At 45.8% G+C, this 16777-nt stretch overlaps 1 protein-coding gene across 2 annotated transcripts in view; it reads right to left on the bottom strand.

Annotated features, from left to right (window-relative positions):
- LOC147902588 (serine carboxypeptidase 1-like) overlaps positions 1–11452 on the bottom strand; it is a 224934-nt gene extending 213482 nt beyond the window's left edge. For both annotated transcript variants that reach the window (XM_087373630.1, XM_087373631.1), the window contains exon 1: positions 11212–11452. In XM_087373630.1, the coding sequence (XP_087229756.1) occupies positions 11212–11354 (143 nt within the window). In that variant the 5' untranslated portion in view covers positions 11355–11452. The remainder of the gene's footprint in view (positions 1–11211) is intronic.
- Between the last annotated feature and the right edge of the window lie 5325 nt (positions 11453–16777).

Here is a 16777-nt window from a genome sequence, read left to right as displayed (position 1 = left end):
ACTCCAAGCTGCTCCCTCCCCCTCTCTGCGCCTCAGCCCTTTCCCCCCTCCCCCTCCCTCTCCCTCAGCCCCTCCCTTCCCCTCCCCCTCCCTCTCAGCCTGCCCCCTCCCTCCCTCAGCCTGCCTACCTGCCCCCTCCCCACACCCTCTCAACCCCCTCCTCCCCCGCCCTCAGCCCGCCTCCCCCCTGCCCTTATTTCTGCTCCCTTCCCCTCCTCTCTGCCCCCCTCCTCCCCCAACCTCAGCCCGCCTTCCCCTCTGCCCCTCCTCCTTCGCGTACCAAGGGCTGACTTGGATGAGACCTTTTGAGATCTGTTGCCGGACCCTCAAGAGACTCCTCATAAGGGGTGAGCCCTTCCCTGTGAGAGGGGCCTTCGAAAAGATCCACTTGTGGGACGGCTGCCACTGACCACCTGTGCGGGGGTGTTCCTCAAGAGGCCATGCTGCAGGAGAAGTTTCCAAGGCTCCATGTCTGGAGTGAGACCCCTAACTATCAACTTGCCCAATAGGGCTCTGCTCTGCATCTCTGGATCTATAATACCCAGGCCTCCCTATGCCTGTGGTAGTATCACTGTCTGCCATGCAACTCTAGCTCTGGTGTTGCGAGTGAGAGTGCTCTTCCTCCCCCACGCCCTTTCTTGCCCCTCTTCCTTCCCCCTTCAACGCCTCTCATTCCGCCCCTTCTGCCGCTCTTTCCTCCTCTCTCTGCTTCTTGCCCTTCTTCGCCTTTCTCTCTTCCCATAGGATTCTTGGAACAGACAAAGATTTCTTGTGTTCAAATCGGCCTCTCATCTCGATTGGCGATGACTCAGCCAATCCTACTCCGCCTCCACCAGCCTCCAAAACAATCATATTTTCAAAAGAAGAGTTACAGCAGCTCAAGAAGGATGTAGAGCTTGAATGCTCGAATACTTTGATCGCACGCATCTATGGGTCTCGCCCTTCCAGGTCACAAGCTAGAGATTGGATGCTTGTGGTGCTTCCCCCAGACCTCACCCCTCAACTTAGAGATGTTCACCTTTTGGGACGAGGTTTTTTCCAAGTTGTGTTTGACTCTCCAGAGGCTACAAGCACTCTGCTCCAAGGCTGTTTTCTACACTTGGGACACAAGAAGATTTTCTTTGGTGCTTTCTTCCTCGGCTTTGACCCTGTGGAGGAGGATAAGGAGGCGTTTTCGCTTTATATCAGGTTTCCCGGGCTCCCCGAGGTCTACCATCGCCTTCTTCATGTGATTGGGGAGCAATCTAGTTTGGTCACTCAGATCCCCCCCTCCCTGGGTTGCCCTTGACCGTTGCAGAGGCAACCAGGTCTAACGGGGTTCCTAGAGTCAGGATCCTTATGGAGGACCCTAACCTTTCGGATGATCACATCATGCCTCAACGCTCGGACGGATCCTTCTTTCGACAGATAGTGGAAGTTGCAGGCAGAAAGGACCAGTGCAGGATCTGTTAGACCCTTGGGCATTTCGCCAAGGATTGCCCCAAGAAGAAGAAAAGGCCCAAAAAGCCTTCTGGTACAGCATCTCCCCTTCGACCTCGACAGGGAAGTGGTACAGTTCCTGGCTTGCTCCCCGACCCTGGTAGGGTGTGCTGGTATAGCTCCTCCATAGGGTGGAGGTACACCTCCTCCACGTCAAAGAGCTCTTCCTTGACAGAGTGCCCCTTCGGTACCGCCTCCTCCAACCTCCAGTCAGTGGCACCCGTTGCACTTCATGCGCAGCCTCCATCCCCGTCAGTTCAGGAGGCTACCGTCCTTGACTCCACCTCCCCAGGAGCTTTGGAGTCTCCCATTCTGGTGTTCCCAATGTTGCACCTCACGCAGTCCAAGACGTTTTAGCTTCAGTTGCAGCCCCGGTTGCAACTTCTCCCCCGGACACAGTGGTTTCCCATATACCTGACCCAGTGATAGCCCCTCTCCCTAACCTTGCACGTGTTGATAATCCAGTTGGAGGGGCATCTGCAACTTTTTGACACAGGGTTCTCAGGAGCAGTCTTCATCTCCCCTTGGATAGAGGAAAGAGGGTTGGGTATCCCGTTGATCCACTTCACTCTAAAGGGATCCTACGCACACCTGTGTCGGGCTTGATTCACAGAACTCCTTCTCAGCCCTGGTAGATGTCTTGGATTTCCCAGAGGAGGACTTTGTGCCCTCTACTTTTGGTGAGGCAGTGACTAGGATTCCATTGACAGGGCATCTTCCTCTTCAGGTGGCAGGGTTTTTTCCCCTACGATTTTCCACCACGTGGTTCCTCTTTGAGCTGGAGGTCTTCCCCTGTTAAAGGGTTTGTTTCAGCTACTAGGTCAGGTAAGATGTTCTATTCTACATCATCCCTTCTTTTAGCAGATCCTGGTAGTAGTGAGGCTGCAAATGACGCCAGACAGATCATTTGGCAGTGTATCCCTAGGCTGGTGAGTCCAGATATGAGAGTCTCTCTTGTCGCACGTTTTACCAACCTAGAATTTAGGACTGCACTTCTTGCCCTTCATAAGGGTAAGTGCCCAGGTTTAAATAGGCGCACACCCTCCTTTTTCTTAACCTTTTGGGATATGGTTGGGGATCACATCACCTCAGTCCTGTAGGGCGTTGGGACTCCGGTGAGATGCCTGGCTGACTTACGAAGGGTCTCATACATTTAATCCCAAAAGGGGGGTGCAGAAATTTAGTGTCACAGTGGATACCCATCATTATATTGGGCACTTGTTACAAAATCCTGGCGAAAGCAATCTGCCTGTGGTTGCAACCCTTACTCCATGATCTTATTCATGATATGCAAATAGGATTTGTTCATGGGAGAAGCATTTTTTATAATATATTCTCCTTTTGGGAAGCTTCTGAGTGGGCCATGCAAGATGGTCAAAAGCTTGCAATTCTACTCCTGGACTTTGAAAAAGCCTATGACAGGGTAGATTGGGACTTCTTGGACGGCATTCATCACTTTGGAAGATGCATGGATCAGAGGGGTCTCAGCCTTGTATAGGTCAGCCCACAGCCAGATGCTCATAGGAGGGGCTAGGGGAGACAGGTTTTAGATTTCCAAATCAGTCCATCAGGGATGCCCTCTTGCCCCTTTTCTTTTCCTCTTTGTGACTGAGGCTATAAGCATTTTTCTTAGGCTCAAACTTCTGCTAGACAGGAAGAGGACCTCATGGATTACGAAATAGCAGATGACACTGCTATCTTCTTGGAGGCCTCTCCTCAAAATCTCACTTCCTTCAGGACAGCTTTGGATTTGTTTTGTATTGCAACAGGTGCTCACACCAATTGGAACAAGTCCAATGGCTTTTGGATCTGTGACGATGACACTCCAAATTGGGGGACTGATTTGGATTTCACATGGATTCAGAGGGGCGTGTCAGTCGAATACCTAGGATGCCAAGTCGGTTTGGGTATCTCTTCTTCGCAGCAGTTAGCTTTTGTATTGGAGAGCATTAGGAAGGAACTCCTTTTCTGGAGTTTAGCTAGACTGGAGCTTGCATCCAAGGTGGTGGTTGTGAACCAGGTTTTGCTGGCCTCAGCATGGTATGTGTGCTCTTGTTGGTGCAGTTCTAGAGATTGTATCACTCAGCTCATAAGGCCTATCAGGAATTTTTTATGAAGCGGGCTAGATGTCACTACAGACACTATTGCCAGAGTAGCTTGGGACACCTTGATCCTTCCCACACAAGAGGGGGGTCTAAACATAATAGATCCAGACTTGCAATGTAGGTCCTTGCTTTGCAAGTTTGTGGTTAAATTATGCCTAAGGATGAGGCTCGGAAAAACTTCGTCATTCACTGCATTCATGCTTGCAGCCCCTCCTCAGGGGGAGATTGGATGGACAACACCAGATGGATCTTCACCTCAGCCCGTCTCAGATCTCCTTCCTCTCCGCTTATGGTTGCGATTCTGGAGGTTGGGCCGGCCAACTTCAGAAGTACCCTTTGGAGAGTTCCTCCCTCCTCTATCGAAGAGATTGACAGGCAGCCGATTATGTGGAATGACAGTATACTTGATGAGCATGGTAGATAGCTTGGTATGTCTTACTATATGCAGTGGTCCAAGTGGGAGAGAGGTCCTGTTGCCTTTGTAGGTTCTTGGAAAACCTTCAAGAGGCTTCCAAATCCAGGAACATTCCCAAACTCATCCTCTAAACACACATCATAGTGCACTTTCAATCTCATGATAGTCACTCACCATTTATACAAAGTCTTCGTATTGAGTTTCTGTCGGCACTCTGAAGGTGTAGTGCAGACTCAGCCATGACGAAGGCTAGCACTAAAGGAGAAGGCTAATCAAAAAGTAGTCCAAAAGTTTAGACTTCACAAGCAGTACTAGCTTGAATGAGGAGATTCAAGCTAGTACTACTTGTGAAGGCTAAACGATTTCGTTTTAGTCTCTCCCAAACGAGCATCTAAATCTAGCTGATAGGACAACACAATATTTAAGATAGAAAGAATTATCGCAATACCAACAGGCCACAACATGGACGAAAACTTCACAAGGTCAATTTTGCATGTCCGCTAATACGGCAGAAGCATATACGTAGATGAATCCAGGAACATTCCCAAACTCATCCTCTAAACACATAACATAGTGCACTTTCAATCTCATGATAGTCACTCATAAGATTGAAAACCATAAACTCCATCACGAATAGTAGGGACTAGCTACTATGACATCCGCACTAACGTCATCAGCACCCAACAGTGGGTGTAGAACATAGTATAAAAATATGCTCTCACGAATACAAATCCATACACCCACACATACTTGAGCATCCATTTATACAAAGTCTTCGTATTGAGTTTCTGTCGGCACTCTGAAGGTGAAGGGCAGACTCAGCCATGACGAAGGCTAGCACTAAAGGAGAAGGCTAATCAAAAAGTAGTCCAAACGTTTAGACTTCACAAGCAGTACTAGCTTGAATCTCCTAGCTTAAATGAGGAAATTCAAGCTAGTACTGCTTGTGAAGTCTAAACAATTTCATTTTAGTCTCTCCCAAACGAGCATCTAAATCTAGTTGATAGGGCAATGCACCATTTAAGATAGATAGAATTATTGCAATACCAGCAGGCCGCAGCATGGATGAAAACTTCACAAGGTGAAATTTGCATGTCCCGTGAGGAAAAGGTCTGTCAAGAACGCCACGATCACGCCACTGCCCAAAAAGAGCACTTTTGGATAGGAGAAGACTTGGAGGTGCTTCAGTAGAGGAAGGTTGAAAGGGAGCCTCTCAGAGTTGCTTGCACAAGCAAGCTCAAGCTCTCAAAACAAGGATGAGAATGGAAAGTACAAGAGCTGATTCGAGGCTCGATCTTCAAAAAAGGACTGGCTATAACTTCGAAAGAATGACTAGCTGAACACTTTTCGACAGTCCCAGTGCAAGAGGCAATAGAGGGATAGGACGCTGAAGAAGATGGCCACCCAATGCACTGATGGTACTGTTGGCTGGTTGTACCATCCGTGGCGAGCTTGGGCGCTAGAGCGGTACCTGGAGAGGCACAAGACCTCTCTACAGCCAGCCCTTGGAAGGCAGGTTGCTGTACGTGGCAGCCACAGGCCGTGGGCTATGACGACAAAGTCGGACAGACTCGCCTTTCACCGCAAGGCAGCGAAGTCAAAACTAGCTAGGGGGCGGTCGTCAATCAAAGGGAGCAGCGCCTAGCTACTGATCGAGGTCACGGCTGGAGCACGCCCTTGAGAGGCGGGCCATACGGTGGCCACAGCCCGTACGGTGGGCTGTGGCGTCGAAAGTCGCAGGGGGGTGTTGCCAGCTCAGCGCACCCCCATCTTGGTGTCTTGGCGAAGTGCGCGATCGACCAGCAAGCATGCGAAGCAAAAGACAATAGCATGCCAAGGGGGAGGGGTGAGGGGGGGCGCAGCTCGCAGGGTGGAGGTACACTTCTATGCTTTGGTTTTTCAGATCCTATGGATTTAGAGAGGTCCTGTGTTGGGTTGCCCATTCGCTCCTTACCTGTTTCTCTTCTTCGCCGAGGCGATGACACACTATCTTCGGGCGAGATCGACAGGGATCCGGGGTGTTCGCCTTCCCATCAGGGAGGACACGGAGCTCCTGGACTTGGAGTATGCAGATGACACAGCGTTGTATGTTCAGGATGATGAGATGATGTTGGAGAGAGTGAGGTTGGCCTTAGAGGTCTTCTATTCGGCAGCCGGTGCAAAAATCAACTGGAACAAATCAGTTGGTTTTCTCACAAACCCTGGGGCTTGCTCACAGTGGGGGAGGTTTTTGGGTTTCAGATGGATCCCACGGGGCAGACTACTAGATATCTCGGCTTTCAGGTCGGCCTGGACATCACGCCAGCTTAGCAGTTTCTCCCGGTGCTAGATTCCATACGACGGAAGCTGGCTTTTTGGAGCACTGCTAAGCTCTCTCTTGCAGGTTGTGCTCTTGTAGTCAACCAGGTTCTCCTGGCCACAGCCTGGTATGTGGCCTCTTGTTGGTGCTTCTCGAGATCCTGCGTGGCACAGCTCAGGAGGATGGTCCGGAATTTCCTGTGGTCTGGGGGGGATGGTCTCAGAGATACCAGAGCCAGGGTAGCCTGGCAGACAGTCATTCTTCCGCAGGCTGAGGGTGGCTTGGGGGTCATTGATCCTGAGCTTCAGAGTCAGGCCTTGCTGGGCAAGTTAGTTATCCGCGGTTTCACCCCGGGGGGGCAAACGTGGAAGATGTTACTTCAGCAGGGGATCAGTTCTTGCACCCCGCGCCGAGGAGAGTGGCTATCGTCCCTCATGTGGATCTTCACCTCTGCACCGCTTACCCGCCCCTGCTCCCCGCTCATTCGTAGCCTGCTCACGGTTTGGAGGCGACTCCGTCTCAGTCTCCTCCAGTCGCCTCCTAGCAATCAGGAGGAGATCGACCGCCAGCCGCTCATCTGGAACGATCAGGTCAGAGATGCCTTGGGCCTTCAGCTGGGGGAGAGGTCGCATATTTCGTGGGACGGCTGGATGCGGGGGCCTGCCCGGTCCCTTCGAGTTTGGAGGGACACTTGGAGACCGTTGCTCTAGTAGCCGCAGCCGGAGGTGTCCGTGGAGCTCAGGCGAGGTGCACAGAGATAGATGGAGCGATTCCTGCCGGTTGGTTGGTTCCACCCGAGATTCAGATCCTCATGCCTGGTGATGCCCATTGGCTTGGACAGTTCACCCCTCGTGGCATCCCACTGGTTGTTGCAGGCCGGCTGGACGACACCTCTGTCTCCTTCTTCGCCGTTTTGGGGGACGTCCGACTCAGGAGAGAGGGTGCGCTCATCGACCCCCTTCTCTCGTGGCAGAGGGTTCGTGTCGTAGGCCTCGTGGGGAAGGTTTGGCGGATCGATCCTAGTATAGAGCAGGATCAGCTGCAGTTATGGCGCCTCTGGCTTTGGGAGGGGCGGGCCCTGTCACAGCTTGATTGGGACCCAGGAGAGTGGAGATGGCCAGAGGTTGTAGCAGACCAAGGGCCAACCCCTTTCTTCGCTTACAGCACGAAACTGGGCAGGAGCGTTCTCGGGAGGATGCAGAGCAGACCGCCCACCCAGCTGCCCAGTTGGTATTCTCAAGGTATTTCCAGGCTATTTTTGCAAGCCTTCTGGAAGGCCTTGTGGGAGAGCTGGCAGCCACGGAAGATTTCCTACTTCCTTTGGCTACTCGCCCACAAGGGTCTTCCAGTGGGGAGCTGGTTGCAGCAGATTGGTCAGGATGGACTCTGTCAGATTTGTCATGAGGACGAGGAGTCACCAAAGCACTGCCTATGGAGTTGCACTCGCGCCCAGGATGTGTGGAGGTGGGCCTTCGGGATCCTTACTCGCGCAGCACCGGAGTTAGGTTTGATCACCTGGGGCACGTTCTGCTGGTGCAGCACCACACCTCGCTATCACCAGCTATTCGAGGCAGGGCCGTAGGACCCTATGTTCCTTATCACACAGGGGACTTGGGGGCCGCTTGAGGGCATCCCGCAGCACTTGGCAGAGGCGGACACAGGATCTCAAGGTGAGGCAGCCAGTTTGGGAGATTATTAGCAGCATTGTCGGATGGCACATTTGGACCTTGCGCTGCGCGCAGATCCTTGGAGGTACCTCTCTTTCGACTGCCCAGGTCATGGCCGACATCTGGAGCGAGATTATCCACACGCTCAGAGGCTAGTGGGACCAGATCCAGGGGGATTCCCGGGCTGGCCGGGAGAAGAGGAGATGTTTCCTCCGAGATTGGGATACGCAGGGCCTCTTCTTCGAGCATACTTCTCAAGGCCTTCAGTGGCACTACTCACCGCCTCTATGGCTGTTTATTCACAACCACCCGATCCCTCCATGAGAGAGAGCTTTTTGTTTCCTCTTAGGGCTGCGTCGGATTTGTGAACGCAGCCCCGTCAGCTGCAAAACTGACCCCATGTATCTTGTTTTTTCGAAGTAATATAATCAGCACTGTTTTTTCGGGAAAAAAAAAAAGGAGAGGTCCTGTGTTGGAGAGTATCAGGATAAAGTCCTTTTTGGAGTTCAATAAACTTGACCTCACATCCAAGAGTGATAGTTGTTAACAAGAAATTGTTGGCCACAACCTGATTTATTTATTCTTGTTGGTGCCACTCTAGGAAATGCATCACTCGGCTCAAAAGGCCAATAAGGAATTTCTTGTAGAGTAGACTTAAGGGTTCTGCAAATACCAAAGCCAATTGGCTTGGGAGACCTTGATGCTCCCTACACAAGAAGGGGGCATTGATCCATATTTGAAGCGCAAGGCCTTGTTTTGCAAGGTTGTGGTTAGGAAACTTTTGCCAAGACATGAGCCTTAAAAACAGTTGTATACAATCCTGCTCTCCCTCCTTGGTGGTGATTGGATAGACAATACTAAGAGGATTTTTACCTCATTCCTTCCTCCCCTCTTATGGCTACCATCCTGAAAGCTTATGTCAGCTTTAGGATTAATCTTAGGAGAATCCCACAGAAGAGATTGATAGACAGCCTATCATGTGCAACAATCTCATACTTGATGATCATGGCAGATCTCTTCGTACTTCTGGTTACATGCAATGGTCCAGATGTGTAGAAAGTACCCGCTTCCTCAGTGGGCTCAGGAAAGGATTTCAAAATCCTTCGGAATAATCGCAAGCTTCAGTTGGTTAGTTACCTCATAGAAAAATTAGGCAGATTGATACAGCCCTACTACCCTTGGACTGGGTTCTCACATATGCTAGGCCTTGCCATCGCTCTACATTGCTTGGGGCTTTTATGAGATCAGGTATCCCAATTCAGGTCACAGGGCTTCAACGAGGTTCAAATCATGGATGCCTTGATTTTCAATGTACACTATAAGGGCATGTTATCCAAGTCCAAGGATGAGGATATCCTTATGGACGTGGGGTTGGGCCTATTAGAGTTTTGGGTCATATGGTGCACTGTTTCTTAACTTCAGGTTGGTACCTAGACCCAAGTCCGGATCACATTCCCTTGAGTTCATGAGGATTTCTCTTTGTAGAGGTGTGCCCTTAAAGTATTTGCAGTGGAACCCTGGGGAGTGGAAGTGGATTAATGGAGGCAACCATAGAAGAGTCTTGCTTTCTTATCCTACATGGTAAGCAATGCAATGAGGTTTCAGCTCAGTCTTAGGGGCTAGAAGCTCACTAGAGATCCTTATTGGAAGAATTTTTACATTTCTACAGTCTTGCATAAACCTTTTTGGAAAAAACTCAACAAGTCCTTCGGGAATAGAAAAATCACTATACTTATAGACCTTCACATGCCTTGGCGGATACTTTTTGGGAGATCCTAGGAGCATTTCAGCATGACATATATGGAGCTCTAGATCACAAAGGCACTTGATGACTCCCAGGTCCACCCTTCTCACACTTTGGTCAGTATTTGGACATATATTGTATACAGTCTGATGGCCATTTGGTGGACCATGCAAGGGTGATTTGGTGGACCATGCAAGGGTCTTCATGGGTGGTCTCTGCCAAGAGACTATCTTCCTGAGGCAGGTACCCCTTTTTTGTCGTAGTGCACAGGTTTGAGGTAGCATTTTCAGCCGCAACGTTGGTGCTTTATTAGATGAGTCTTTTCATTGAAAATAAAAACAGAATGACAAAAGAAAAGAAATTGCTTTGCACAAAAGAAAGAAATTGCTTTGCACTAAAATCGCCATTGGGATCTGCACAAAAGAAAGAAATTGCTTTGCAACTCTCTGGTAGACGTGGCAAATTGGTAGAAGCGTTTTTTATGAGCTTTGCTTCTTTATGGATTAAACATTAATCCAAGCCTTCTCAAAATTGTCACTCTTACAGAAATAATGCGAGCATGTATACGTGTGGGCACCTCATGTTTTGGAAATCCGATAGCAAGGAGAGTAGAGAGAGAGAGAGCGACAGAGAGAGCTGCTGGAAAAGGCCATCCTTAAATTAAGATGACAAGCTTTAAAAAGCCATTCTAAAAGTATGGAAGCGATGGTCCAGCACAATGCACGTGGGCACTTTTGGATGCAAAGGAGAAATAACATGATTGGTAGAAAGGACAACTGAATTCCCACGAGGAAGCTCCGATCGCGGCCAATATTTGCGCAGTAACAGTTGTTTCCAAGTAAAAAACCCAGGCGACATTTGAGCGCCAAATGCGTGGTAAGACTTAACTATGCGCTAAACAAACGTGTTTCAGGACCGCTTCAACGTTATTCTATTCAGAAGGAACGAAAATTGGCACGTCGACATGACTGCCAATGCTTCATTTAACGTGATTAGCTCGCGATCGCGTAATTACCTAGCTGCTGCCTAGTATAATGTACGAGATTCTCACTCATCTGCACATCTCACTAGCGTTGTCGAGCTCTACCATCGCACCGAAATCGTGCTCTTGAAATTGTGACAAGCAAAGCACGTGCCACTGGGTAAAAGTCATCTAAAACTAAGAAGAAAATCTTTCGCATCTTGTTGCGAATGGCGATTGCGTGTGATTGCAAATGCGAAGCGGATTGAAAAAATCATTCCATACGCTAGTATTGTGCCGAGCAGATGCCAGGAGAGAGCACGATTGGCAATACGAGAAGCTGGCTAAGATACTAAGAGCTAATAGTGTCGAAGCCTTGCATGCAAAGATATCTACGTCTCCAGTAAGCGAAAACAGACGACACTTGAAAGCCCAAAGTGACGCGGAAAAGATGTCGGAAGCAAAAGAAATGGCGATGGGGGGTGCAATAAGCGTGAAGCAGAGAGAAAGAAGGCAAGGAAGGAGGAAAAACTGTACGTACCCAGAGTAATGGAGGGAGGGGAAGGAGCCAGGGAAGCCAGGGAGGGAGAGAACGAGAGCCTGATCGGGAGCAGAGAGGACGGCGACAAGCATGAGGAGCAAGAGAGGAAGGAGAAGGAAGGAGGAAAGGGAGGTGAAAGCCATGAAAGCTGAGGATGGAGGAGGAGCAAGCAGCAACACAACTACAACAGCAAAATCAAGAAGACCATCTAACAAAAAGAGAATCTCTCTCCCTCTCAAGAATCAACTCACATTGACTCGTAATGGTTCCTTGAATCCACTTCTTACACTCCACTCACTCAAAGTACCCCTTCATTCTTCCTTTGCCTTCACCCTTCAAATGTCCTCCATTACTCTTTTCCGTTATCATTCATTTTCCCCCCTCCTTTACGATTCTATCATTCATTTTCCCTCCCTTCCTTTAGAAATCTTCCCATTTTCCCCACATCATCCATCCACCACATCCATTCTAGGATCTCCCATCCAACCACTTCAATATAGAGTTGAGATAGTCTTACCTTCTACTCAAAGTCATCACCCTCTTTCCTACAAAAGTAACACTCTCCTTATCATTGCTTATGACAATCAATCGCTTACTTGAATGGCATCCTAATAATAGAAAAGGAAACTTATTGAAACTCAAGCATGGATGCAAGAATCTTTGTTCATTTACTAAGTAAATAATATAAACCTCATCTACAGAATTTTGTTTCGTACAGTTTGTTGGTTCATACTATATCAAGCGTGCAATCTTTAATTTTCAAGAAGGACCTAAATCCCTGCTCAATTAACAAAATAGTTCTTTGTATTCAAATAATAAAGGAGCCACACATCTTTTACTATTATAAATTATGTTTTATTGATTATGTATGAATTTGTGGTATGCAATTTGTTGGTTTATACAATATCAAGTATGCACTTTTTTATTTTCATGAATGTCTTAAATCATTGCTTGAATCACAAAATTGATCTTTGTATTCAAATAATTGAACAAACAAGGACTTTGGTTTAGATGTGCTTGTCTTCAAACTATGGAAGCCTTGGTAGAAAATTTATTCCGTGTCTAGCATGGTAATGCCTAGTCCCTTTCCCTAAAGTCTTTAGAGCGCTTTTGGTTCGGTGTAGTGGCTCTACACTCCTTTAGATTCCAACATGCCAATTTACTAGGTCTATATTAAAGCACCATGCATATGGTCGGTGGAACATAGATCTAATCCCTAGCTACTATGTGATGTATTTAAGTACCTTAGTTGACTCGTAGCTTCTCATTGTATATACTCTTAAGTGTACTATACTATAATACTTAAATGTTAAGGTAGTGTTAGGTATTGCAACTATGATACTTTAATGTTCGAATAAACCTTAACCCCTTCCATTTATTACAAATACCTACTAGGCAGTGTTTAATCAGTTCATGCCTCTCAACTAGAAATAATCATTGGCATTGATCTTCTTAACTACTAGTTGCATCGTGGTGCTTTTCAAGATGTTTATCTTGCTCTACAACCACATTGTGCATAATATAATTGATAGATTTATCCTCATTTCCAACAACTTGATCTTTTTATAGCTTCCTTTATATTGCAATAGTTACCCCTCATCCCCTACACGTCTTGTATGAGGTAAAGCTCATTGGAGGCATGTGTCTTCCATGGTATCCAGCTTCCAAAAATATGTGTTAATAACTGTATATTTTAAGAAAGGACTGCCTATTGATGGATGAGCTCCTACTAGTCTCCTTGTATTCCACAAATGTTTTGTTCTTTCTGAAGGGGGGCTTTGCACTCACATACTCACCTCAAATGTGGCTTCTTAAAGCATAATATTTTTGTTTGTCAAAGATGATGGATGCATTCAGATTTGTTCTACCAATCTAAATGCGTACATTGATGCACAATCGATTCAAGTTGCTAGGCTCTAGCCTCATTATTGCAGGTATCGATGCTAAATTCAATACTTTAGTAATTTCCCATCTCCACATGATGGACATGGGTTCCTTCATGTTATGTTATATTGTAAATAGGGGATCAAAGGGATCATAATATACAAAGGGATCATGTGAACCTTGGATGTATTTATGGAAGGTATACTTATATTTTAGTATAAAATATTGGCAAACATTTACGAGTTAGTTTTATTAGTTTCACATGTACTGATAAAACATAGTATGGTGTTCTTGGACAACTTTAGTGTCCTTGTCATGGAGAAGAATAATTTGGAGAACCTTTAAAAGCTATCAGTCCAATGTGATAATTGAGATTAAGTTTTAATTTGGTAAAATGTGCCTTTGTAGTGTAAAGGAAAATACTCTTACCCCATGAGGTGTCTACATCAAAGACTACGGTAAATGAAAAGGATCACCCACCATTGTATCAAAATTAAGTAAGAAGGATTGTACCTTTTAATGGATGACTATAAGCCCTTGCTTTTATCAAGGCATGACCCGTCCTTCTAAGGAATCTTCTTTACTTGTTGAGCTCAAGCTCTCATTTGGACGTCTTGAGTTGAAGTTATGAAGTTCAAAAGCTTATGTGTATTGTGAACATCCTTGAGCTAAGAGAAGTGAGTATTGTTCCTTTTGAAAGTTTTTGGTTTGAGTGAGATTTTAAAATTTTATAGGAAGGTTTATTACTATGTTAACCTTCTATCATAACTCCATGAACCACCACATATCTTTTACCTATATCCAAGAAATTTTAGTTGTCCTCTTCTTCAACTCTCTCTTGCCCATTTTTTACCGTACTCATTTCTTCCTACTTGCTACCTAATCTAGCTCAAGTGGTTGCACCCTAAGCACTCAAAGAGAGCATCCTAGGTAGACCAATCCTCCTAATAGATTTTTATGATATGCCCGATATAGTGTTTTGAAGGAGTTGATTGTAGAATTGATGCCCTAAAGGTTTCATGCCCACTATTTAGCCACCCAAGACTTAAGCGATGATATGTGGGTTGGTGTGATACTCAATGACATCTTGAGGCTTTTGTAATTCAATAAAATTGTCAAAATCATCAAACTTTGTTAAATCTAACAAAACTAGGTACCAAATTTGGAAGTTCAAAACAAATTCATGGGCAAGTCAAATAAGGGTGGGATTAGTGAGGGAGAGTGATTAGTGTAAGAAGATCATGGAAATGGTCGGGCAAGTGTAGATACTAATTTTGTTGAGGAGGTTAGTAAAGTGGTGGGGACCTGAAGTGTGGCTAAGTATCAAATTTCAATCCTTGCTAAAGCATGCTAAGGACATTGAGATAGAAGAGCAAGTATTGGAAAGGGAAGTGGAGGTGCATTGAAAGTCATCAAATCCTACTGCAGCATCCATTAGAGGTCAAGCTTGCACTCTAGTCCTTTATCTAGATTTGTATTCTCCTCGAGAGTTGTAGAAGTAGACTTGATCATAGCCATCGATTGTGCGATCTCTTGCCATCATCCTTTCATTTCTTATTGCCCCCTTATTGGATTTAACAAATTTCATCTACATGGTGTTTCCCTTGCAACACTTCCATGGCCTTGTTGATCTCTTGTTTCATCTGTTACATGTCATTTTTATAGTCTCTTCACTTTTTCTCAGCTGGTTTTCCTTGAGCCTATGCAGACAGTTGGTATTGAGAGCCTCAAGAATTGCTTTACCTTGTAGTGCTTTACTCAATTTGAGATGCTTTACCTTGTAGTGCTTTACTCAATTTGAGATGCATCATATGGGTTGCACTTGAAAGTACAACTCCTTGGCCAAGCATTGGTGGAGACAAGCTTATGCATTAGAGGTGGCACATTGCATGATGATTCAGAGAAATCATTCTTCTGAATCATTTCCTTGGTTTTCCTCCTAAAGGTAGGGATTGCAAATTTATGGCTACTTTGTCGCCAATAAACTCTAGAAAGAGACCTCATCATATGTGGTGATGTGCATTTGTGGCCTCTCCAAATGGGCATTTGGATTTTCCCCTCCTCTTCCTGTTGGGGATGGTTGCACTCTAAGGTGTTAGCATGCGCAATAGGGATTTTTTTGGCTTTGAGGGGAGTTAACTTCTTGCATGTGCAAGGGATCCACCTTGATTCTTTGTTTCTTGGAGTCTTTAGGGTGGGATACCTCTTCCTCTATGGTTTAGTGTGCTAATGTTGCTATTGTTGTGGGGAAGAGGCAAACTCGAGAGGGATGGAGTCTAGCACTTGGTGACATAATACATCACAACTATCAACAACATGGGATTTCCAATCCACACATTGTGATATTGAAACATGTTTGATCTCACTGAATAAATAATCCACCGAAATTGAATTGAATATTGCATGTTTTTTCTAGTATAATTGCAATACAATTTTGGGTTGGATTGTAGAGTGGTGATCAAACCACTGAACTTGTGTAAGCAAAGCAAGATAGCCAGCTACCTTCAGTAGGGTTGAGTCCCATATATCTTGAAAGGGGATTCCATGATAATGCCAGTGGATGTCCATGTTGTCCAACTCTTGTGTATCCCATTGTACATTTTGCAACAGCACAGCTGGGTAAACTTAATAGTAATAACCAGTAAGAGTAAAGCATTCTTGAGCCCTTCACTGTCAAGTGGGAGGGTCATTATGTTGCATGTTTGATTATTTAAGGCCCTTATTATTGAGGAATGGGGTGCAAAGTAAGTTAGCTGCTGCAAATTGAGCTATCTTGTAAAAGTTGACCGAACATGGAAGTGCATGAGCTAGCTGCCCAAGTTTGATATAGCCCAGTGGTTGAGGATTTGGGGATCTTTGAATGCTACATAGCATTTAGTTGTATCATAGGTAGCTCCAAAGCTGGTCCCTAGTCAAAGTCTATATTTGGAGTGGACCACCTATCTTTTGAGAGCAACAATCTAGTTCTAGCCAAGGGGGGAATTCTATAAAAGGGTAAGGGAGTGTCCATGAACTAAGGTGGTGGATTATTCAGATGGGGAGGCATATGGCGAGAAGATTGTGAGGCCTTCCCCTTTATGGAAAATGTTTGTTAGGGGACAGGGTCAAAGAGTGTACACTTAGTATTAGACAAGCTAGAAACAGGTCATGGAATAGAGCATTGACCATCTAAGAGCATGAAAGTAGTGTGAGGCAATGTAGATGCTAAGAGAAATTCTAAAGAAATTTTGACAGAACTTGGTTACACAGCAGTGTGCATGGTTCTACGAAAGATGGTCTAACCTTTATAGAAATTTCAATGTTTCATCCATAAAATAGGTCAATTTGATGCATGGAATTTAGAAGTTTCATGTGTGGAACTATGTATTTCATGCATAGAACTAGCCTTTTGGCCATGAATTTGATTTTCACTTTGATTCTGACATGCATTTTGACATTTTGGCTTGGGTTTTGACATTTTGATTTTAATATTTTGACTTTTTCATGTAGACTATAACATTTAGAGTTGGAAATTTTGACTTGAACATTTTAACTTTCTCTTTGACATTTTGACATTGGTGTATTGATTTGGAAATTTTGACTTTGACTCATTAAGCCCGGTGAGAGTTTTAACCTATGAATGTATTTTGCTACCTTTTGTTGGCTTCTTGCCAACATATTTTCCTCTCTAACCATCTGCCCT

This window comes from Dipteris shenzhenensis, chromosome 4 (assembly GCF_047967505.1).
Source record: "Dipteris shenzhenensis isolate YYH24624 ecotype China chromosome 4, Dip_SZ_1.0, whole genome shotgun sequence".
Lineage (NCBI taxonomy): Eukaryota > Viridiplantae > Streptophyta > Polypodiopsida > Gleicheniales > Dipteridaceae > Dipteris > Dipteris shenzhenensis.
This window is presented reverse-complemented; position numbering and strand designations above follow the sequence as displayed.